General features: G+C 40.7%; 1 protein-coding gene across 1 annotated transcript; it reads left to right on the forward strand.

Annotated features, from left to right (window-relative positions):
• LIPM (lipase family member M) lies at positions 1–25,562 on the forward strand. The gene is made up of 9 exons (XM_004369909.3): positions 1–614; positions 10,092–10,209; positions 13,567–13,765; positions 14,667–14,776; positions 18,193–18,329; positions 18,469–18,615; positions 20,717–20,788; positions 22,136–22,207; positions 24,449–25,562. Exons 1-9 carry the CDS (start codon positions 378–380, stop codon positions 24,725–24,727), a joined length of 1,371 nt encoding a protein of 456 aa, XP_004369966.1. The 5' UTR covers positions 1–377; the 3' UTR covers positions 24,728–25,562.
• Positions 25,563–25,832: the final 270 nt, after the last annotated feature.

A 25,832-nucleotide genomic window follows, 5' to 3' on the forward strand; every position in this document is an offset into this window, starting at 1 on the left:
AGCCTCAGAATGTAACTACAGAAACTTGTAATATTTTCTGCAGACTCTATATCTTGGTACCTACCAAAGAAAGGCAAAATCTTAAACAAAACAAAAGGATGCCACCTATGGTCCTGATTATTTGGTGATGAGGAACAGGGGGGTTATGGGCTGTATTACATGGGCAGAACTCCAGATTGCATCAGAGAAAGTTCTACACACCTGGAAGTTGAAGGATTAGTGACTTCATGTTATATGAGGGAGGAGCAGGAGGAGCCAGATGGTATTGGGACACCCTAAGCAGTGTTTTCAGCCTACCTTGTGTTCTTCCATTCCTATCAACTAAGCGTGCTTAATTTACTTCCTAATTTGTAGAAGGAATTACAGGTGGAAAATATATGAAAGAGTTTTTAAACCAACAGATCCTTCTTCTCACTTTAGAATTCGTGATTATATTGTCAGGAAAAAATAAATGCAGATGTTGGACCATGTCAGAAATCTTTTCAAGAGAATGGATTGTTTCACACAGAACGGAGATGTGGCTTCTGATTCTGGTGGCGTATTTGTTCCAAAGAAATGTGAATTCAGGACGTTTGCCAACTAAAGCTGTGGACCCGGAAGCATTCATGAATATTGTAAGTTGAAATTTTCCATAATGTTTTGGGAAAATTAAGTGCCTTTACATTTTAACGTTTGCATCTGTGTATTATCTGCATCATGTATTATATTTCTATATGTGGTGATTTATGCTAGCACGACATAGTGAGAAAGTAGCATACTATACTAGAAAGAATGCTAAACTTGGTGTCTGTAGACCCAATTCTCCTCTAACAAATTCAGTAAACTCAGGCAATTAACCTAATCCCTTTGGACCTCAAACATAATGGAACTTTTCCTGAACTCTTAGGTTCATCCTATAACAGAGAACTCATGGAGATCTTTTGGGCCAAGCCCAGACCCTTATTATTGTGTCCATTTTGTTTGTGCTTTTTTTTCTTTTCCTACTTTCTCGCTTATTGTCGATGAGTCAGCCCTCACTTCTTGCAATCAGGGCACCCACTTCTAGTTGCATCCTGTACCATTCTAATCTACTCATTTTATCCTGTTCTGGACTGGTAACTCTGTAGAGTAGCAATAAAAGGACCTTGAGTGAGTGCTAGAGAGAGTCTCCTGTGAGTAAAATGCATGAATGATGTGACATCTCTTTAGGTCTCCCAGACATTTTTGGGTGAAAGGGACTTACTTTCAGATTCTTAACTGGGTTTTAATAATGGCTGTCATATATTAACACTTATTCCATACCAGTCTTAGTGCTGAAAGCTGTACAGATACTATTTCATTTCATGATCACTGCCCCATGCAGTAGATACGCTTATTCCCATTTTTCAAATCAAGGAACTGAGAACTAAAGAGGTTAAGCAACTTAAACTAGGTCACGCTACTGGTATATGGTGGAGCTACAATTTAAATCCAGACCTGCTTGAACACAAAGCCCATTAATTGTAACTATTAACCAATAAACCCTCCCGGGTGAGAAGGAAGAGAGACTACATCCAGATGAGTAAGATGATTGTGTGCTTTGTTCATGCTCCATAGACTTATCTAATACCTCTACAATTCTAGCAAGCCATGTAAATATGCTGAATCTACAGGATAACCAATATCAGGTTTCTTTTGACCATTTCAATCATTGATTGTCTTTTGATAGTTTGTCTAGATAGTTAACAGATGGGTGCAGATCCTTAGGAGCCACCCTTCTGGCCCTGAAAAAATCCCACGCAAATTATTCTGGGTTCATGGGTGGAGAGAATCTCTTCAGCTGCAGACATAGCCAATCTCCTGAACCCCACCCACTGGGTGTGCTGAGCACCCACACACTGTTGGGGTTTCAGGAGCCTTAAGACTAAAACCACTGAACTGGGCTCTGCTACTTAGTAGCCCTGGTGGCACAGTGGTTAAGAGCTCAACTGCTAATCAAAAGGTCAGCAGTTCGAATCCACCAGCCACTCCTTGGAAACTCTATGGGGCAGTTCCACTCTATCCTATAGGATCGCTGTGAGTCGGAATCAATTTGATGGCAACGGGTTATTGAGCAGCTATGCCTAGAGAGACAAAGTAAACACGAAATTTATATAATTCTTGGTGTAAAGTCAACAAAATAGAATAAAAGTGGTTCAGAGTCTGAATTGATTTGACTCTGTATACCGAGTTACATGAACTATAGTCTAGCATATATTTAGGTATACAATTGGTTTCATTCATGTATTTTTCTAGTAGTTGCCATTGAATCAATTCTGACTCATAGCGACTCTATAGGACAGAGTACAACTGCCCCCATAAGGTTTTCAAGGAGTGGCTGGTGGATATGAACTGCTGACCTTTTGGTTAGCTGCTGAGCTCTTAACCACTGAGCCACCAGGGCTCTGAGCACCTACTAGGTCCCTAATATTGCGCTATGCACTGAGACGGCAGTGAGAACCAAGAGTATCAAAAGCCTTTACTTTATGGAGTTTACAATCCAGCAGGAAAGGCAGACAATTACTAATTATAAGAGTACTGAGGTCAGAGAAAAGAAAAGAAAATAGGGGTACTTAACACAGGGATCTTAGGAAAGTTTTTTTTTTTTTTTCTGAGGAAAGGTTTTTTTAAGCTGAAGTCTGAAAGATGAATAGGAGTTATTTGAGTGGGCAAGGGCCACATTGGTGGGAGATTGTAATGTTTGAGAAGAGTGTTCTAGGCAAAGAGACTAGCATGTAAGCTAACTCTGAGCAGCTAAGAACATGCCATATTCAAGGAGCTGAAAGTGGGCTATATTTAGTTGGATTTTAAACACTGATATTTTTTCTTATTACAAAAGTAATATACGCTCATTCTAAAAAATCTGAAAAATGCAAATGGATGCAAAAAAGTAGACAACAATCACCAATATACCCAGCACCCAAAACTCATGGTCATCAATTCTGAATCACAGCTATTGTGTCAGAGTAGAACTGTGCTCCATAGGGTTTTCAATGGCTATTTTGAAAGTAGATTGCCAGGCATTTCTTTCGAGGCACCTCTGGGTGGGCTCAAGCCTCCAACCTCTTGGTTAACAGCTGAGCACTTAACCACTTGCAACACACAGGGACACACCCAGAACTAACCACTGATAATTTTGTCAATTTCTTATCTATCTATGAATCTCTATTTTCTAAAAAAAAAAAAAAGAGGGGGATGTCATGCATAATTTACTATTTCTAACATTTTTTCAACTTAATATATATCACAAAAAATTTTTCATGGTATTAAATAATCTTCTATAATATCATTTTAATTGCCTGCATTGTGGTTGCTTTTTTTTTTTTTTTTTTGGTGTTGGGGCGAAGGGTGTTATATATATTTGTCCCAGGTTGGATTCTCTGAGAAGAGTCTGTGGCAGAGTTCATGTGCCGAATGTGTATTAAGGAGAACCCTTGGAATCAAAACCTGTGGAAAGGATGTGTCTTAGTTATCTAGTGCTGTTATAAAAGAAATACCACAAGTGGATGGCTTTAACAAACAGAAATTTATTCTCTCACAGTCTAGGAGGCTAGAAGTCCGAATTTAGGGTGCCAGCTCCAGGGGAAGGCTTTCTCTCCCTGTCGGCTCTGGAGGAAGGGCCTTGTCATCAATCTTCCCCTGGTCTAGGAGCTTCTCAGTGCTGGGATTCCAGGTTCAAAGGACATGCACATTCCTGGCTCTTCTTGCTTGGTGGTAATGAGGTCCCCCTGTCTCTCTACTCGATTCTCTCTTTATATCTCAAAAGAGATTGACTCAAGATATGACCTTATCTTGTAGACTGAGTCCTGACTTATTAACATAACTGCCTCTAATTCTGCCTTGTTAGCATCATAGAGGTAGGATTTACAACACGTGGGAAAATCACATCAGATGAGAAAATGGTAAACAATCACACAATACTGGGAATCATGGCCTAGCCAAGTTGACACACATTTTGGGGGGACACAATTCAATCTATAACAGGAAGGGAAGATAGCAGAAGTGGGCAAAGGGAGAAGTCAAGCTGCAATGGAGTTTTAAAAACAGCCTTGGCCACCCTCAGAAGGAGCTCCAGGGTTAGAATGGCCTTTCTGAGTTGTCCCAAGTTGGGTTGAGACGACCAGGCCTTTATAACCCACACAGATCAGTCATTGAATGTGGGCCACTGGGGGAAGGGATATGACCTTGTGGGGGCAGTGTAGCCTCTGCAGTTGAGGCCATCCCTGAAGGAGATGACGGCCAAGGGCTATCTGTGGACAGCACCCTGAAGGAGATGACAGCCAAGGGCTATCTGTGGACAGCACTCACAGTAGATGGAACCAGTCCTTTAATGAAGTGGGATCTGGGTGGTGCATCACAGTGTCTACCACAAGATTTATTTAATTAGTCCCCCAGAATAATTTTTACTGTTACAACTAAAGTTGAAATAAACATCCTTATAGGTATGTTTTAATGCATGTGTCTGATTTTTTTTCCCCCTTAGTTTACATTTCCAGGACTGGGTAATGGGATTAAAAGTTATATATTAATAGTTTCTAAAAATATATTTGGATAAGTTGCCCTCAAAAATGGTTATATTAAGTAAATGGTTATAAAAATTTGCCAGCTTGTCAGCAATACCTTATCTTTTACAATGTAATACTTTGTGGCATATGCCACTTTATGTCCTACTATTATCCTTTATAACCCACTCTTTGAGTGTAGAGTATAGCCTGCGGACCATCTGCTGCCTGTAGACAGTGCTCACTGTGATTACAGGTCTTTCTCTTCTGGGATGTCCATGCTCCTATCCTACCCCTTTGGCTCTTTTGGGTAACTGCTCAATGCTCGGGGCAATGGTTAAAGCACTCAGCCACTAACCCAAGGGTCGGCGGTTCGAACCCATGAGCCGCTCCATGGGAAGACGATGTGGCAGTCTGTTCCCATAAAGATTACAGCCTTGGGAACCCTATGGGGCAGTTCTATTCTGTCCTATAGGGTCGCTATGAGTCGAAATCAACTCAGTGGCAGTGGGTTTAGTGGCTCAAATTCTCCCTCCGTGATGCCTTGCCTGACTACCCTGCTCATGGTGTTCTCCCTGCCCTGAATTCCTTGGCTCCTTCCTTCATTCACTCACATCCTTCATCCCTCAGTTGACATATTACATACATCTTTACACAACACATGCATCAGATGTCCTCCATTCTCATGTATTGCATATTATCTCCCCAAATAGTCTACAACAGTGGTTCTCGAAGGATAGTCCCCAGAACAGTAGCATCAGCATTACATGGGTAATAGTTAGAAATGTAGTCTTCAGCCCCACCCCAGACCTACTGAGTCAGAAGCTCTGACAATGGGGTCCAGCAATTTGCAATTCCAATGCAGGTTAAAGTTTGAGAATCACTGGTCTATAAATTTCTTAAGGGTAAGAACACAATGGTGCTACACACACACACACACACACACACACACACACACACATTACATTCCTTAAGACTTGCTTGACTGATTTTAATTATATTAGTGGCTAATGCTGATTGAATGCCTATGATATACCAGGAAATGTAGTGTTGCATGTGCATTCTCTTTCCCGCAATAATTCCATGAAGTATTAACCATTAGTATTTCTAATTTACAGATGGGTAAACTGAGGCTTAGGGAAGGGGTAACTAAATTTCCCAAGTTGAAACAGCTAGCTCAAGTATTAATGTTAGAGCCAGGATTAAAACTCAAGAAGTTGGTGTAAGAGAACATACTCACATAGAGATATAGATTTAGCGGTGGATATTTCTACATATATAACTGTAGGTGATGCTTATATATTAATATAGACAGTAGCGCACACAAGGGACACAGTCAGGGCAACTTTTCAGAGGACAGTGAGAAAAACACAAGAATAAAGGGCAACTGAGTTAACTACGATAGCACAGATGCTCCCGCAACAATAATACTAAGAAACAATAATCTACAAGTGGATATATAGGTAGACAGATATGCCAAGAGGTGTGGGAGGGTGTAAGAGAGCACAACCACCAGCATATACAGGTGTGGTGGTGGATATTTCTACATACATAACTGTAGGTTCTCCTCATATATTAATATAGACAATAGAGCACACAAGGGGCACAGTCAAAGAAATCACTTAGACATAACCAAACACCTCACAAGATGAAGATCTTAGGCTCGAAAGTAAAGAACCATAGACTCAGGGGACATCTACATCAATTGGCACAACATAGTTCCTAAAGACAATGTTCTGCATTCTACCTTGGTGAGTAGCATCTGGGGTCTTAAAAGCTTGCGAGCGGCCATCTAAGATACAACTATTGGTCTCTCACCATCAGGAACAAAGAAGAGTGAAGAAAACCAAAGACTTAAGGGAACAGTTTGTCCAAAGGACAAATGGACCACATGAACCACAGCCTGCATGACCCCGAGACCAGAAGAACTAGATGGTGCCTGGCTGCCACTACCGACCACTCTGACTGGGATCACAACAGAGAATCCTGGACAGAGCGGGAGAAAAACTGTAGAACAAAAAATCAAATTCACAAAAAAGACCAGACTTACTAGTCTGATAGAGACTGGAGGAAGCCCCGAGACTATTGCCCTAGCACACCCTTCTAAACTGGAACTGAAGCCATTCCCAGAGATGATCTTTCAGCCAAACCATAGACAGACCCATAAAATGAACAATAACACCCAAGAGGAATGTGCTCTTTAGAACAATCAATTATACAAGATCAAAAGGGCAACATCTGCTCAAAAGCAAAGATGAGAAGGCAGGAAGGGGTAGAAAATCAGGGTGAAAGGAAATGGAGAACTTAGGATGGAAATAGGGAGACTGGTGACACATTGTGAGGAATGAAACCAATGCCATGGAATACTTTCTGTACAGACTATTGAATGAGAAACTAATTTGCTATATAAACTATCACCTAATGTGCAATAAAAAAATTTTAAAAAAAAGAAAACCTCAAGCGTTGGGGCTCCAGAGCCTTTCTCTTAATTACTATGCTATATTGCCCCGGCATGGATTGAATTATGTCCCCCCAAAATTGTGTGTATCAGTTTGCTGGGCCATGATTCCTGGTATTGTGTGATTTTCCTATATGTTGTAAATCCTGCCTCTATGATGTTAATGAGGGAGGATGGGTGGCAGTTGTGTTAGTAAGGCAGGACTCAGTCTACAAGATTGGATTGTGTCCTGAGGCAATCTCTTGAGCTATAAAAGAGAAACGTGAGCAGAGAGACATGGGGACCTCATACCACCAAGAAAGCAGTACCAGGAGCAGAGCACGTCCTTTGGACTTCGGGTCCCTGTGCGGAGAAGCTTCTAGTCCGGGGGAATACTGATGAGAAGAAGGCTGACAGAGAGAGAAAGCCTTCCCCTGGAGCTGATGCCCTGAATTTGGACTTTTAGCCTACTTTACTGTGAGGAAATAAACTTCTCTTTGGTAAAGCCATCCGCTTGTGGTATTTCTGTTATAGCAGCACTAGATGACTAAGACATCCCCTTATTCTATAGTGAGCATACAAGCACCTGGCCTTCTCCAGTCTTGTTCCTTTTAAAGCAGTATCTGATAGAAATAGATCCCTCCTGCTCTGAGTGACAACAGTGGGCAGAAACAGTGAGAATACTTAGATCTCTGTAGCTTCGTGTTTTCCAAAATTTTCTACATGCTACTTACTGGCACGAATCAAAAACACTGGAAATAGCAAATGTTGGAGAGGCTGCGGGGAGATCGGAACACTTATGCACTGCTGGTGGGAATGCAAAATGATACAACCATTTCGGAAAATAATATGGTGCTTCCTTAGAAAGCTAGAAATAGAAATACCATACTATCCAGCAATCCCACTCCTAGGAATGTATCCTAGAGAAATAAGAGTTGTCACACGAATAGACATATGCACAGCCATGTTCATGGCAGCATTGTTCACAACAGCAAAAGATGGAAACAACCTAGATGCCCATCAACAGAAGAATGGATAAACAAACTATGGTACATACACACGATGGAGTACTAAACAACAATAAAGAACAGTGATGAATCTGTGAAGCATCTCATAACACGGATGAAACTGGAGGACATTATGCTGAGTGAAATAAGTCAATCACAAAAGGACAAATATTGTATGAGACTTCTATTGTAAAAACTCATGAAAAAGTTTACACACAAGAAGTAACAATCTTTGTTGGTTACGAGGAATGGGAGGGGCGGAGGGGAAATACTAAATAGGCAATAATAAGTGGTATCTTTGGTGAAGGGTGAGACAGTACACAATACAGGGGAAACCCGCACAGCTTGTACGAGGAAGGGTCATGGAAGCTCCATGGACACATCCAAACTCCCTGAGGGACTGAATTGCTGGGCGGAGGGCTGTGGGGAACATGGTCTCTGGGAACATCTAGCTCAGTTGGCATAACACAGTTTATGAAGGCAATGTTCTGCATTCTACCTTGGTGAGTAGCGTCTGGGGTCTTAAAAGCCTGTGAGCAGCCATCTAAGATACTCCACTGGTCTCATCCCTTCGGGAGCAAGGGAGAATGAAGAGAACAGGATACAAGGAAAAGATTAGTCCAAAGGACTGGTGGACCACAGCTGTCAGGGCCTCCACCAGACTGAGTCCAGTATAGCTGGATGATGCCCAGCTACTACCACTGACTGCTCTGACCAGGATTACAACAGAGGGTTCTGGACAGAACTGGAGAAGGATGTAGAATAAAATTCTAACACATACGAAAAAGACCAGATTTACTGGCCCGGAAGAGACTGGAGAAACCCCGAGAGTATGGCCCTCAGATACTCTTCTAGCTCAGTGGTGAAGTTACTTCCAAGGTTCACCGTTCAGCCGGGGATTGGACAGCCCCATAAAACAAAATGGGACTAGTAAGGCACAGCAGTCCAGGGACAAGGACTAGAAGGCGGAAGGGGACAGGAAGACTGGTGATAGGGAACCCAAATCTGAGTAAGGACAGTGTGGACATGTAGTGGGGTTGTTAACCGTTGTCATAGGGCAACATGTGAACTGTTTAATGAGAAACTATTTTGTTCTGTAAACCTTCATCTAAAGTGAGAATAGCAGCACAATTGGAAGAACGTAATTGATGTCACTGAGCTGTGCATGTAAAAATTTTTGAAATGGTGTATCTTTGGCTATGTATATTTTCACTAAAAATAGTCAAGAGGGGAGAGGGTTGACATGTCATGGTGTTGTTAACCAATGTCATAAAACAATACGTGTACTGAGTGTTTAATGAGAAACTATTTATTCTGTAAGCCTTCACCTAAAGTACAGTAAAAAAGGAAAAAAAGAACTATTAAAAAAAAAGTTTCTACATGCTACAACTGTATAGAGTGGGGGTTCTTTACCAGGGGCCCATAAATAGGCAACAAGGAACCTGAAACCCCTGAAACTGTATGGGAAAATGTGTGTGTATACATATGATCATTCATTTTTATAGCCCTCCTCAAATTCTCTAAGGAACTCTTGACCCAAAATTATTAAGAACCACTGCTCTTGAGTCTGTGGTCATAGAAGTAGAAAGAACATCAGGGAATGCATAGCCCAGAGGTTCCCAAAAGTTGGCCTGGGACAGGTGCCAAACTGGCTGCATCAGAATCACCTGATCCCTTACCTGAACTGGGCCTGGGAATCTGTGTGTTTAAGTGCCTCTGATGATTCTGATGCACATCTAGGTTTTAGAATCAGTGTTCTGGTCCAGTGGTTCTCCAGTGTGTATCAGAATTCCCTGAAGAGCTTGTTAAAACACATTTTGCTGGACCCCATCCTTAGGGTGCCTGATTAAATAGGTCTGAAGCAGAGCCTGATAATTTGCAAAAGTTCACAAGTGATACTCATGCTTTCGGTCTAGGGCCCACACTTTGAGAACCACTCTCCCAGCCCAAACTCCACATTAAAGATGAATAAATTGAGGCCTGGAAGGAGTTGACTGATTTTTCTAAGATAACATGATTTATTAGGAAAAAGCAAGGATTTCTTGTCTATGTCTGGCAGCATCAAGGAATCTACTTTTTTACTTTCAGATTATTGAGAATATTACTATATATAACTGAATTCGAGAGAAATTGTGCTTTTTTCCATAGAGTGAGATCATCCAACATCAAGGCTATCGCTGTGAGGAGTATGAAGTCATGACTGAAGATGGATATATCCTTTCTGTTAACAGAATTCCTCAAGGCCTAACGCAACTTAAGAAAACAGGTATGGTTCACCCTGTGTCATGCCAACAAGGCAGTGTTCCTTGCAACAATGAGTTCTTTGTGATTTGAGTGCGTAGAAGAGAGTCTGGGTTCTTGGTACAGACTGGGGCCCAGTGCTGGGGCCAAGAGATGGCTTCAGTTTCCCCATTAATTCCTATCACCACCACCCATAACCCCCGTCAATGTTCTCAAATAAACATAAAGTGTTTGCTTCTCAAAAACACCTTCAAGAAAAGTCCATTGCTTGCCCCTCTTCTCTTCTAGCACTTAGCCCTTACCCTAAATCCCTCCTAAATAGAACAGCTGCATTAACCCCTGCCCAGGAATAATGCAAACTCTGACGGGGCCCCTGGTGCTCACCCCTGAACACATGTATACTCCCAATTCAAAAAGCACTTGAAATATTTACAGTGTTGCCCAGCTGTTGACTACAGAATTTTTAAGACCAAGGTTCTCTAACTTTTGCAACATGTTTTTTTTTTTTTTCAATTTTTTCTACGTTTCCATAATTCATATAACCCTAGTTTTTGTATATGGAATTTTCAGCTATTACTGGTTTTTTTTTTTTTTTTAAAAAAAAATCGCCTTCATCACCAACCTCCATTTCTGCTTTGATGCACTATTCCTTTTAATGCTCCAGCTCTATGCTATAGCAGCAAATGCATTGTCTGTCCTGGGTACAGATCATGTAATTTTTTATTGTGTTCTTTTTATATGCCAGGTATTATGCTGAGCACTTTATCTGCATTAGTCTCATTTAACTTTCATAATAACTCTATAAAGAAACTGCCACTCACAGAGGTTAAATAACTTACCCAGAAAGTATGTGCTAGTACTTGCTAGTATATGGCAAAACCTGTACTCAAATCAAGATCTGTCTGCCAATGTAGCCCATGTTCTTAACCAGGACCAGAAGATACCAGGCAGATGTATGCTGTTGGGATTTGATGGTAAAGAAGCTTCAGGGTTCTATTTTATCCCAATTTCTACTTGTGCAGCTTTATGAAACAAATGTTTGTATTTACACCGGCTGCCCATGTCTGGCATGCTCCCACCTTGGTGCCTTTGAACTTACAATTCCTCGTCTGGACTGCTATTTCAACAGATACCTACACATCTTGCCCAGACCCTTCTTTCCAGCCTACTTTGTGAGAGAGTCCTTCCCTGACCACCCTATTCAAAATAGCAACCCCTTCTTACTTGTGGAGATCTAACTTGTTACCTTGTTTACTTCTCTTCACAGCACTTATCACCACCTGATAGAACACATATTTGCTTGTTTGTTTGTTGTCTGTCTCTCCCCAACTAGAATGTAAACTCACTGGTAGCAGGGACTTTGCATTTTGTTGAAGGCTCTATCCAGTGCTTAAAGGAATGCCTAGCACATTGTACCAGGTGCTATGAAGTTGATTCTGACTCACGATGACCTCATGTGTGTCGGAATAGAACTGTGCTCCATGAGGTTTTCAGTGACTGATTCTTCAGGAGTAGATTGCCAGGCCTTTCCTCTAAGATGGCTCTCGATGGACTCAAACCTCCAACCTTTCAGTTAGCAGCTGAGCACGTTAACCGTTTACACCACCCAGGGTCTCTAGCACATTGTAGGTGCTAATATATGTGGAATGAATTAATGAATTTTATATAAACAAATGGATAGCTTGGGAACACTGAGATAACTTTTCATGAAGCCCCACAAGACCCAGGGGAATGGACAAGGCATCAGCTCTCCTTTCTTTCCCTTTCCATGTCAGATGCTCACCTCTTCCAAGCAGTCGAGCGGCTGTGGCAGTTCCTAATTGCGGCGCCACCTGCAGCCCTTCTTCATGGACACGGTTTATTTTTTCACGTCCTTTTAATTAAACTGTTCACCAATTACACAAGAGCTTGGGGTTCAAGGAATTAGCCTTCTCCGTGCACAACTCCCCCCTCTAGTGGCTGATGTTGTTCCTGCAGCTCCCATGCATCTGGCCCAAGGAGGAAGTGACCCAGCACTGAAAGAAAAAGGATTTTTTTTTTTACCATCCATTCAAAAAGAGGGCTGATAAAATTCATACGAGAAACAAGTAGGAAAAACTGAAAACTATAAGCTTGTTATAAAAGCCTTTTTGTCTTACCTCATCAACAAGAAAGAAAATTGGCTTGGGCCACCCTAGGAAATGACAGTTTAACTGTAACACTTACACACTCACGTGCTGGCTATAATCTAGCTGTAAGTATACTCTATGAGATGCGTAAAATGATATAAATGACCAGTTCTCTCACTAGGTGGACTAAAGGTACAAAGACCGCTAAGCTGGGCCAGGCTGGCCCCAGCCACGGAAATGTCCTAAGGACGCCACAGGGGGGCGCTGATCTGCCTTGATTTGATAGCCCCGTGTTGAGACAAGTGGAGCCACCTCCCTGAGGGCAAACAAGATTAACTAAAAGACCAGACATTAAGGAAGACCCAATATAACACCAACTTCCTTTCTCCAGGTCCTATCCTCACAGCCTTCTGTGACCTACATATTTCTCTTCCCAGAGGGGTAAAATGAGGCAAATTGAATACTGCCCAGATCGGAATGAGTTTGTTGTAGAAAGGAGACTGCATACAGATGTGATTCAGGGGTTGATCTACTCCTTTATAACCGTAATAACAAGAGCTACTATCTAATAGGAGGGTACAGTGGTTCAGGTGGCATGCTGAAGGCTTAATGCATGGTATCTCATTTAACACCCCCCAAAACCCTGTGAGGTGGATGATTGTATCCTAGTTTTCTGATGAGGACACTGAAGCTCAGAAAGTTACTGCTAGCAATAACTGCAGCAACAGCAGCAGTAAAATTGCTCTTTATTGCAGGATTTTATTATTCGAAGACTTCCTTACTTTCTTACTAGGCTAATCTTGTCTTTTCACTGCCCCAATCCTGAATTAGTTGTTATCTCTAAGGAGGAAGACATATTTATAACACAGGCCCAGCTTATTCCAGCTGCTATATATCTGGACGCCTACATCTATCTATCTACCTACCTACCTACCTCCTGGGGCACTTTCAATATCCTCCTTAGAGGAGCCCAGACAAGTAGTAATAACTACTCAAAAACAATGGAAGTGACCTTTATTAATTCTTTCTTGGTGCCAGGCATTGTGCCACCTTCTCCTCATGCACTATTTTATTTAATCATAACAAAAATCCAGTTTCACTGAAGAGGAAATTGAAACACAGACAGGTTCAATAACCAGCCAAGAAAATAAAGCTAGCAAGCAGTTGAATCAAGATTTGAACACAGATTTGTCTGACATGAATGTCCTTGCATATTAGCAAATAATGAGAAAGGTGGAGACCATTTCAGACTGTTGAAATTCTCCTTTTTGCAGGTTCCAGACCCGTGGTGTTACTGCAGCATGGCCTACTTGGAGATGCCAGCAACTGGATTTCCAACCTACCCAACAATAGCCTGGGCTTCATTCTGGCAAATGCTGGTTATGATGTGTGGATGGGGAACAGCAGGGGAAACACTTGGTCCCGGAAACACAAAACCCTCTCCATAGACCAAGATGAGTTCTGGGCTTTCAGGTATGTGAAAATCTTGAGAATGGAGGTAGACATGGATGTCTTCGGGACAACTGGGTAAAGAATTGTGGCTTCTAGGGTTTGGATAATATACTTTGGTTGGGTCTTCAATATCCTAACATGAAATCCCTCCAACTGTCTTAATTAACTAGTGATTCTTGTGGGGAAGTAGTGGGGAAGATTGGGTTCTCAGGTGGAACATTGAATCTGTCTAATGGGATGAGAATGGCGGTAGTGATCACTTTATTCTGAAGTGATTGGAGACTGAAATAAGAGAAGTGTATATAGGTCCATTGCCTTATATGTGTATCCTGGGACTAATGCTTGGCATTTATACTGTAAATAAGAGTGATGACAAGGGCTAATACCCCAGAAGGAGATGAGACCAGGCAAAATTAAAGAAATAAGGGAAGTTATTAAGCCTACGGGGCATCAACTTGACTAACACATCTCTCATGATCTTACAAAAAGATTCTAATGTTTTATTTAAATCATCTATTGACACTCCACCTACTGTTTATACATTCCATCAGAGAAAAGGCCCTGCAGAATCTTTAATAATTTTCATATAAATACATCTACATGGATGGCCTGGTGTTGTTCTGCTAATGGGACATCAGGACACCTCCATTAGGAGGTGGAACATATGCTCAGTAAATATTCATTAAGGATGATTATCACTCTCTCTGTAACATCTGAAGAAGACAGTGGTTTGTTGGCAGCCTGTGATCCCAGAGACACTCATACATCACAGGTTTGAAGCAAGTCAGTTCTGAGTGTTATGAGGGGCATGACAACAGGCTGTTGGGATGGACTACTCAAGGGCTTGCTTGTAAACCCCTGGGCTGCTTTTGTCTGTCTCTGATTATAATTTTTCATATAACTTTGTCTTTTCCCCTTGTAGTTATGATGAGATGGCTAGGTTTGACCTTCCTGCAGTGATAAACTTTATTTTGCAGAAAACGGGCCAGGAAAATATCTATTATGTCGGCTATTCACAGGGCACCACCATGGGTAGGTTCAAAGGAAAGCAGGTTTGTATACGCAGAAGAAATGTGAGCATGTGACGCGCAGCGCTGACTGGGATCAGTGGCCATCTCACCTCACACTTCTCTCAGATCTGGTCTTATCCTCTTCCATGTCTCAAAAGGCCACGAGAAAACAGAGACTAAATTGAAAGAGGCTTGTGGTATGGTGGAGCCCTGGTGGCGCAGTGGTTAAGAGCACAGCTGCTGACCAAAATGTTGGTAGTTCAAATCCACCAGCCACTCTTGGGAAACCCTATGTGACAGTTCTACTCTGTCCTGTAGGGTTGCTGTGAGTTGGAATTAACTCGATGGCAACAGGTGGGTTTGGTGTGGTATGGTAGAAAGAGCAAGGACTTTGGAGTTAGGCAGATGTGGATTCAAATACTGGCTCTGCAACTTCTTAGGTAAATAACCTTGAGCAAATTATTTTACCTCCCTTGTCTCAGTTTTCCTCATCTATGAAATAGGGATAACAATGCTACCCTCTTAAAGATATTTGGAGTATTTAATATGATAATGTATATAAAGTTGGAGTGTAAGCTCTGTGAAGGCAGGAACTTTGTCTAAGACACTACTGTAAGAGCACTTCCTGGCACATAGTGTGCACTCACTAAATATGTGTTGAGTGAATGAAGCCCTAAGTTCACTGTCATGCACACAATGGGCAATCAGTAAACAGTAAGCATTACCATCATTTTATAAACAGAACTCTGGGAAATTTTATTCAACTCTTTCTGGAAAAATCTGAGCCAGCTTTTAGTTAACTCAAAAGATGTTTGTTGTTCTCTTAATTCAACAACACACCATGGGAGTCAGACTTAGCCATTTGGTTTCTGATACCTCACCAGGCCATCTAGTCACTTTGGTCACTGACACTGATTTGCTCAGTGATTTGATTCTGCAAAAGTTTGTAATGAGCATTACCTCTTCAAAATGACTGTTATCAGGAAGCCCCGAGTTCACCTTGTGCTAGCTATTTATCTCCCAGGGAGGAGTAGTCCACTTACCTCTTCCTGGCATTCCTCAGGTATAGGTTCTGTCCTCAAGCAAGTGGAGGATAAAGTACTTGCTCTAACAAATTTTAAGGGCAAAAGAGGGCATGACTGAAGGAGGAGAGGTGTTATGTAAGTCCAGTGTTTTGTAGGAAAGTCTCTTATGTATCAAATTGTTTAAGTCTCTCCTGCAAGTTACTCGGCCTTAGCAAACACATCCTGAGGAAGGAGTCCGAGACTCATGACCAACCTGGTCACCAAAGACTAAACTATATGGCCTGGACCTCCTGGCTCATCCTAGTTGAGTCTTGTTAATCTTGTGTACAGCAGAATAATGGGAATTTTTTTTAGCTCCCCTTATCCTTTCATATTTGTATAAATCATAATGTTACTCTATGTGTCTGTTGGGGAAGATGTGATTCATAGGAACTTCTTAAGCATTAATCATGCTACCAGAAGCTCCTTCCTATAGGATTTCCCAAAGCTCTTTTCAAACAATCATTTATGGTCATTACTCACCTACAATGATGTTATGTCAAAGAGTAAAAATGAACTGTGAATCCCAAGTTCTGGCAGCTTTAGGACTGTTGCAACTCAGGACGCGAGTTCGGTAGGCTCGTTTTTAACTGATGCTCTCTAGTGAATGAAGAGTTTGACTTTCATGTTTTCCTTTGCTTGTTTTTCAATATTATTAACTTATTCTGGTGATGCTTGCTCTCGCCAGGCACTTCTTAGAAAGAAAATTAGGGTGTTATGTCTGTTCCTACTCTAATATCCTGAGGCCTCTTAAGTTTTTTTCTCTGCCCTCCAAGCTCTTCAGTGATGTGAAGACAGAGGTGCTAATGATGAGGTTAAATACTACTTCAAAGGGAAGGAGGGGATGAAAAACATAGGATTCTTCCAGCAGTGAATCATGGAGCTGTTAATATGGAGAACTTGAACGTGCTTCACATAAAGAGAACTATTGCTAGAAGAAGTTACCTAGAGTTCTCAGGTCTTACCATCTGAACAGAGGTCTAACATAGTTAGAATTAATCAGAGTATAATTTAATGTATTTTCAACCCCAAGCTACTGAAGGCACAGCTGGGGGAGCAAGAAGTAATAACAGGTTACCTTTGTGCCTACTTTTGTATGTGCCTAGCAACGTAATCAGAGGGAAAAGTAGAGAAAAAATCAGTTTTCTTTCATACTCACTAACCTTCTGGGAACTAGAAAGGATCAGGGGATGCTAGTTTTTCTCTGCCCAAGCCCCTAAAACTACAGATGTCAGCCTAGACAGAGAGTGCACAGATTCTCTTGAAATAGACACACAGTATTTCAGATACAATGACCACGCCCTAACTTTGTAGAATACCCTTTTCCCAAAAGCGCCACAGAGATTGTTGCTGTACTGTGGTAATTCAGGGAATTCATCTCTCTACTTTATAGATAAAGAAACTGAGACACAGACTAATTTATACCAAGTCTATGGCAGGTGTAAGTATTGGAATTCAGTTCATGCGACAATTTGTCCACTAGATTATGTTACAGTTTGGATTCCAAAAAAGTTAGGGATCAAGAAAAAATACCTCAAACCCTGCTATTCTCAGTGCCCATTATGTAACAGAGCATACTTGTTATCAATAAACAAGGCAACTTCTCTGATTCTCAATTTCTTTCTCTGTAAAGTAGAGATAAAAATAAATAAACAAAAACCTCATAAGATTCTGAGAATTAACTGAGGTAAGAACCATGAAATACCCAGCAAAATGTCTAACACATAGCTTTATCTCTCTCAGTATACGGTTTGAGAATACATACAGTCTCAAAGTTAATATTATTGGATTCAATAATTTAATTCAATAATTCAGTGGGAGTCTACTACTTGAAAGCAAATATGCTCGGTGTCATAAGCAATTCAGAACTTTTTGCTTTTGTTTTGTTTTTTCTCCTTCAAGGAGTTTATAATTTCATAGCAGAATTAAGATACAACCACATATAACTAGCCCCGGAGGTCACCTTTTAGCTAAATAACAGATTGGCTCACAAAATGAAGAATATCACCTGTGAGTACTGTGCTCCTTTAAAAAATCATCTATGAGACCAAACAGTCAACAATTACTTTAAAATAAAGATGAGAAGTAAGGAGGCAGGGAAACTAGATTAATGGAAACAGACCAACCAGAATGGAAATGTTGAGAATGTTTACACATTGTGAAGAATGTAACCAATGTCACTGAACAATTTGTATAGAAATTGTCAAATGGGAACCTAGACTGCTGTGTAAACCTTTACCAAAAACACAATAAAATATTATTTAAAATAAAGAGGTACACCGACACATAATTACTGAAGCATCTTAGTAAAAGTAGGATAAATACAAGTTGGAGGATGTGCTATATACATGCTGACACACTTCTCCTCTCACAGGCTTCATTGCATTTTCCACCATGCCCGAGCTGGCTCAGAAAATCAGAATGTATTTTGCTTTAGCTCCTATAGCCACTGTCAAATATGCAAAAAGCCCTGGAACCAAATTTTTGTTGCTGCCAGATATGATGATCAAGGTATGTGACTTCTCAGATGATTCCTTGTCTATATAGAAGAGTCTTCCAGCCCAATTTGCTAAAGCATATACTTTTCAATGAAAGCCACTTCTTTCCTGCCTGTAATGTAATGACTACTACTTCATTTCATATTTTGTAGGGATTGTTTGGCAAAAAAGAATTCCTGCACCAGTACAGAATTCTTAGACAGTTCATTATTTACCTCTGTGGCCAGATGATAATTGATCAGATTTGTAGCAATGTCATGTTACTCCTGGGTGGATTTAATTCGAACAATATGAACATGGTAAGTGAGAGCCTAACAAATTCTTTGTTTCTCAAAGCAAAGCTAGGAGTTATTCCTCTCACTCCTGGAGGGTGAGATAATGACACTGAAGACTTAGAGAAATAACATACACCCTGTCTTTCAGTTCTGTATGAATTGTAATACTATGAGAGAAGTCCTTCAGCATGGGCTGAGGCAAGGTTAATATAAGGGCATTGCTAAACATCAGCTTTGCAGATTACAGATGGCAGAGGTCTGAAAGCAGCTTTGCTAGCATGAATTAACAATGAAAACAAAATTAGAATCTAGTAGTCAAAGGAGAGGAATGCCATACATCATCAACCTATTCCCTCTACCTGGATCCTTCTGGTATGTGGTTTAAGCCCTTTGATGGGAGGTCTGGGAGTTTGGGTTAGTCCTAGGCCCCTAGTAGCAGCAGTCAAGAAATCAAACGACGTATTGGAGTGGGCAAATCAGCTGCAAAAGACCTCTTTAAAATGTTAAAAAGCAAAGATGTCATTTAGCGGACTAAGGTGCACCTGATCCAGGCCATGGTATTTTCAGTCACCTCATATGCATGTGAAAGTTGGACAATGAATAAGGAAGACCAAAGAATAATTGACGCATTTGAATTATGATGTTGGCAAAGAATATTGAATATTCCATGGACTGTCAGAAGAATGAACAAATCTGTCTTGGAAGAAGTACAGTCAGAATGCTCCTTAGAAGTGAGGATGGAGAGACTTCATCTCACTTACTTGGGACGTATTATCAGGAGGGACCAATCCTGGCAGAAGGACATCATGCTTGGTAAAGTAGAGGGTCAGTGAAAAAGAGGAAGACCCTTGACGAGATGAACTGACACAGTGGCTGCAACAATGGGCTCAAACATAGCAATGATTGTGAGGATGGTGCAGGACTGGGCAGCATTTCCTACTGTTGTACATGGGGTCGCTATGAGTCAGAAACGACTTGGCACCTAACAACAAACAACATAGGTACCAGTTGGTAGGCATCATAGGGTGTGTTCCCAAAAAAGCATATTCTGAGGTGGAGTTTAGTGTGCAGAATGGTTTTGGGTTGTGATCTTGGAAAGAAACAGATTTGGACAGATGGAAAAGTACAGCTGTGATATAGTCTCAACAGAAGCCTCCGTTGGTCCTACCAAGAGTTGTGAAGATGGGATGACTCTTCAGAGGTTTCTCAAGTTAGAGTGAGAGGGCTGAGCCTTTATAACCCCACATCAATCGGTCGTTCAACACAGACCACGCCAGAAATGAGGGACTCATTGGTCAAAGCAGCTCTCTGCCCCTGAGGCAATCCCCAGAGGGGGCTGACAGTGGAAGGTTTTCTGCCGGCAGCACTCCCAGGAGCTCAGGGAATAAGTCTTTAATTCCCAAAGAAATTATTTTATTAGTAATACAATGATTACGTTAAGAGCTACCATTAGGTAAACATTTATTATGGGCCATGCTAAATTAATCCCTATAACAACCCTATGAGAGAGAGATTATCAATATCCTCATCACTTTACAGATTAGTATTCTGAGATTTAGTGTGATTAAATAACTCACTTAGACTCACCTAAAAATTAAATGGCAAAGCCAGGATTTGAATACAAGCAGCCCAATTCCAGAGACCTCCTCCTTAATAAAGGAGCCTTGGTAGCACAATGGTTAAGTGCTCAGCTGCTAACCAAAAGATTGGTGGTTCGAACTCACCCAGTGTCTCCACTGGAGAAAAGACCTGGTGATCTGCTCCTGTAAAAATTACAACCTAGAAAATCCTATGGGGAAGTTCTACTATGTCACATGGGTCACTATGAGTCAAAATTGACTCGATATCTAACAACAACAAATCCTTAATAGCTGTAGTAAAAAAAATTTTAAGAGGCCAGCTCTCTAAAGAGAAGTTATCCTCAGATGAAAAATGTAGGTGCCCAGGAATACATTTGATAACAGTTTTATTTATGTGCACATATGTATTAATGTTTCATAGATAACTGCTGATAATTTAATGATATTCTCAATTCTTAGTCTAACACCTTGGGGAGTTGGTCTTGACCAGGTGCATAGCTTGTGAAATTTTCTAAGTCCCACAAGCCACTGCTGCTTTGTTACAGAGCCGAGCAAATGTGTATGTTGCCCACACTCTTGCTGGAACATCTGTGCAAAATATCCTACACTGGAGCCAGGTAAGAATGTTGGATGTGTAGTCTTTGCTAAGGGCCATTGCACATTTTTTCTGGAATACGCAAAGGATGTCCTTGTGACAGCCCAGGAGTTTTTTATATTTAATCCAAGATGAGACTCAACTCTGCCAATGATATGCCAACTATAAATTTGATCTAGAGTATTGAAATTTGTTAAGAGATGAGAGGAAAACACTGGAGTGGCCCAATGGCATCTTTCGTGAATCTTAAAAGTGTGAATTAAGGTGGTCCAAGTGAAACATTTCTCTATCTCTAGCCATGAAGACATGAGGCTGGAAAAGACCTTTTTGGCTATTCCAGCAGCTTGGTCAAATAACCAAACCAAAAACCAATCCCATTGTTGTCAAGTCGATTCTGACTTAGTAAACCAAAAATGCTAAGGTGGCGTCTTAAATTAAGCCCAAAGAGGTTTTCACAGGAGCCATTTGTGCTGCAGATCTCACCTGCAATCACAAGAGTGAAATATCTGATTACCAATCACATGAACTGTCTCTAAGGGGTGTTGTGGTTAATTTAAGGTAAATCATTCAGAATTGATTCAAGGACAATGGAGTATCACATGTGAACCCTAAGTGTTTTTTTTGCATGTGAAGAAGCATTGACCCTAAGAGTGCTCATTATAGATGATATCACAGAGTTACTCCAGTTGGCTGTGGAAATAAGGGTAGATATAAGGACAGAGAGCTAGAGCATAACTACTTCCCTCAGGTTCTCATCTACTAAAATACCCAGTTTGTTTTAAAAAAAAAAAAGAAGAAGAAAGAAACAAACAAAAGAAAATAGAAAAAAAGGGTCTTAACTCAAGCAGGATATTTTAAGAATACTGATGATATTTATAAATCATAAATATGAGTCCAATCTATTCTTCTAACAATTTAGAATCTAGTCATATTCTTCTATTGTCATATTTTTGGATGTGTTTGTGTGTATGTGATATTTTATACCCAAAACTAAAAAATTCTGAATTGGGTTAAGTTTGGCCACTATCTCCCAGGACCACCACATTGCCAATTCCAGGGGGTGCTTTCCCATTTTTGTCTATGAAGTTATGCAGAATACCCACATAGACTACAATGGGTACACACTTTTTGAAATTGTGTAACGTATGGGTCAAGTATTTCTTAATATATTTTTTTCCCCTGAAACAGCTTCATTCTTGCCTTACACTTTCCAGAAGATTACCCCAACACTAAACGGAAGAGTAGCCTCAGCCTTGGGTTTCTGCTTCCACTCACAATTGCAGTCTTGGTAGCGCATTTCCACCACCACCCACCACACTTAACCAGTGATACATCTGAATGCCTTGTAAATTTTTCTGCTTCCTTTTAGGCAGTGAATTCTGGGGAACTCCGGGCATTTGACTGGGGGAGTGAGACCAAGAATCTGGAGAAAAGCAATCAGGTAAGAATATCCAATACCATCTGCTGGAAGTGTGTGAGAGGGAATTAGAAGTGGCAGTTTATTTGAGGGGTGGGAATAAAATACAGGAATTGAAGCAAAAAATAATACTTTGGGTTTGATTCCATTTGAAAATGGGCACGTTCACAGCCTTAATCAGGAGGTCTTTGTGCTTCTTAAATAAAGTAGAAGAACTTTTCTGATGAGGCTGCCTTTGTGAAGCAGGCACTGGGCTTTTCTGGAGCAAGATGGGGTAGATTTAGAAGAGTGTAGTTTGTGGTGGTTGCCAGAAAGATCCTTTTAGGATTAAAAAAGAAGAAGAATGAGAATGGCAGTAGAGTGGAAGAATTTCATGCTACAGACAAAAGGTCATTAAATAGCAAGTGGAGATTACAATGTTAGTCTTGCCTCTGCACTACTGTGTATCATGGGCAGGTCGTTGTGACTCTTCAAGGCCGTTTCTTTATCTTTAAAATAAAAATTATTGGACTAGGTGATCTTTAAAAGATCTCCAGGTCAGATTTTTAATAAACGTGTAATCTGCAAGTGAAAAATATGAAAAAGAATGTTATTACATGACTCAGTGTGTATTCAAAGCTATAAAATAAAATTAAATGTAAAAGTTGCAGAGAATCGGAAAAGGATAATTATGCTTTTCATTTAAGAATATTGGTTAGCGTGTGTGTGAATGTAAACAAATATTGACTATAAAACAGAAAGCTGGACGGAGCAGAGTGGACACAACCTACTCCTTCCTGGAGAGTCTCATATCATAGTTAACATCCCTTTGCTGCATATCAATCCAGACATAAAAGATCAAGAAATTGGATGGACTGTGTAGTGCCCCTGAATAGCAAATTCTCAATCACAGGTTATCAGCCACTTTTTTAGATCCTTCTTCACTGTTTCCTAAAACATGTCTTTAGAGAAAGCATTCCAGTCTTAAGACAATTTTAATTTATCAACATCTAATGTACTGGTTTCTAGAGAAGGTGACAAATGCAAAGTCCAAAAAAACCAAACCCATTGCTGTCAGGTTGATTAGGACTCATAGCGACCCTCTAGGACAGAGTAGAGCTACCCCGTAGAGTTCTTTAGGGAAACAGACTGCCACGTCTTTCTCCCGCAGAGTGGCTGCTGGGTTTGAATCGCTGACCTTTTGGTTAGCAGCTGAGTGCTTAACCATTGAGCCACCAGCACCACCTTGAGTACAGAGTAGGCAGCTGAAAATAGTAATGGAAAGGAAGAGAAAACATATGAAAAAGGTGTCATAGGATCACAGAACCTTGCAACTAAACATGGTGTTTATTTCAATCTTTTCACTTGTAAGATAAGAAAAAATATTACCGGCCCCATAGAATATTCCAACCTTCACTATCTACATTAGGATATAATTCCAAATTCTTAGGCACCACAAAGAGGAATAGGACCTCTGGATTAGAGACTAGGCTCCATGGCGGATTTGCTGAGTAAGAAATGGGCTTCTATTTCTGTGGAAAGTTCGAGAGCTCAGCCAGCCAGCCTGATCTGGTGGTACTACTTGAATAAGGGGAATTGCAAGGAATTAGGAATTCTAGACACTCTCCTTTGAGTGACAGGAGGTTTGAGCAGGGGTCTAGTTTCTATATCCCCTTGGTTCAAACTGCCTGAGTTCCTGTGCCGTAGGCCCATTTGTTGATTTTCCCTTGTTTTTGGAGAGGCGGTCAAGCTGGGCCTGCCTCAAGGGTTCTGTGCGATTCAGAGTAAGAAAATCCAATACCATCTGCTGAAAACATACCCTTTGGAAATGTGTGAGAGGGAAGTAGTTGCAGCAGGTTCCAGTAGCTTCCATTCTCTTGCCTTCCTCTGTAGAATATCTCTAATTCTTGCCTCATGAAACATTTGTGAAATTATATCTTAAGAAGACAGGGACATTATTTTTAAAACATTTGATAAGAAGAAAAAAAGTTGAACACTATTCAATGCCTGAAGTGCTAGGTAGTTTACATGTTTTCTGATTTAACCAAGTTATTATAGATATTGTCCCCATTATGCAGGTGAAGAAACTGAGGTTCAGTGATGTTAAGTAATTTTATCTTAAAGTAGAGGGTGGTACAAAAATTCCAATGCAGTTATGTATGATTCTAACACCCATGTACCTTCCACCACAACACATGGTATATTTATTATGCTTATTTGAAATGTAAGTTATAAATTTGGAAATCCTAATGTTACCTAGAATTAAAAACCATTCTTTTTCTCTAGCCAACTCCTGCAAGGTACAAAGTTAGAGATATGATGGTCCCTACAGCAATGTGGACTGGAGGTCAGGACTGGCTTTCAAATCCCGAAGATGTGAAAACACTCCTCTCTGAAGTGACCAACCTCATCTACCATAAGAACATTCCTGAATGGGCTCATGGGGATTTCATCTGGGGCTTGGATGCTCCTCACCGTGTGTACAATGAAATCATACATCTGATGAAGCAGGAGGAAACTGACCTTTCCCAGGGAACATGTGAGGTCAAGTTGTCAAGCATTTGATACTGACGAGTCTTAGGAATAGCCTCATGGAAGATGGGGCTGGGGTCCGTGAATGGAATTTTATAGAGGTTTACCAGAATTGAAAACCTACTATATTGGTAAAGAAAGGCAGAAAAGGGAGGGAAGAGATATAGTATACATACCTTCAGATCTCCTGTACTTGACACTGACTGACATTTAATTTTTCTTTCAATTAAGTAAACTACTCACTGGGTGAAAATAGGCTTCATGTGCTATTAGATATTCTACTACCTTGAAGGACAGGTTTTGCCTGACAGCCAGAAAGTATCTAGACATTATATCATCAGGTAAACCTCCTTCAAAAATTTATTTTTTTCTGTAAGCCATATTTTTGGAGCAGCAAAGTAAAATGACAAATTGGGATAGACACTGAGGTCTTGAATCTCTGGATTGTTGTTGACTTTGAAAAAATAACTATAGCAACATAACACTACCTCAGACAGCCAAGGTAAAGTACAGATGAAATATATTTTAAGTATCCTTATAATAGGCCCACATTTTATAGTTGGGTCTCAGGGAAGATAATTTTGTAGGATATTTATGAGTTGTCCAACAAATGCATTATGCTTGCAAAAAGCATGTATACGTATTTTAGTACCTAGAGTCTAGACAAAGCTTGTTTGAAAGTTTACAGCCTGTTGCTTGGAGACATAATGGCTAGAAATTTCTGGCCCAGTTTTTTGCCTCTAAAAATTAAGAGCTAGGCTCAATTGGCATAACACGGTTTATAAAGACAATGGTCTACATTCTATCCTGGTGAGTAGCATCTGGGGTCTTAAAAGCCTGTGAGCAGCCATCTAAGATACTCTGGGAGCAAGGGAGAATGAAGAAAACAAGATACAAGGAAAAGATTAGTCCAAAGGACTAATGGACCACAACTACCATGGCTTCCACCAGACTGAGTCCAATACAACTAGATGGTGCCTGGCTACCACCACTGACTGCTCTAAGAGGGATAACAACAGAGGGTCCTGGACAGAGGTGGAGAAAAATGTGGAACAAAATTCTAACTCACAAAAAAAGACCAGACTTACTGGCATGACAGAGACTGGAGAAACCCCAAGAGCATGGCCCCCAGACACCC

Source organism: Trichechus manatus, unplaced genomic scaffold, assembly GCF_000243295.1.
Source record: "Trichechus manatus latirostris isolate Lorelei unplaced genomic scaffold, TriManLat1.0 scaffold00007, whole genome shotgun sequence".
Lineage (NCBI taxonomy): Eukaryota > Metazoa > Chordata > Mammalia > Sirenia > Trichechidae > Trichechus > Trichechus manatus.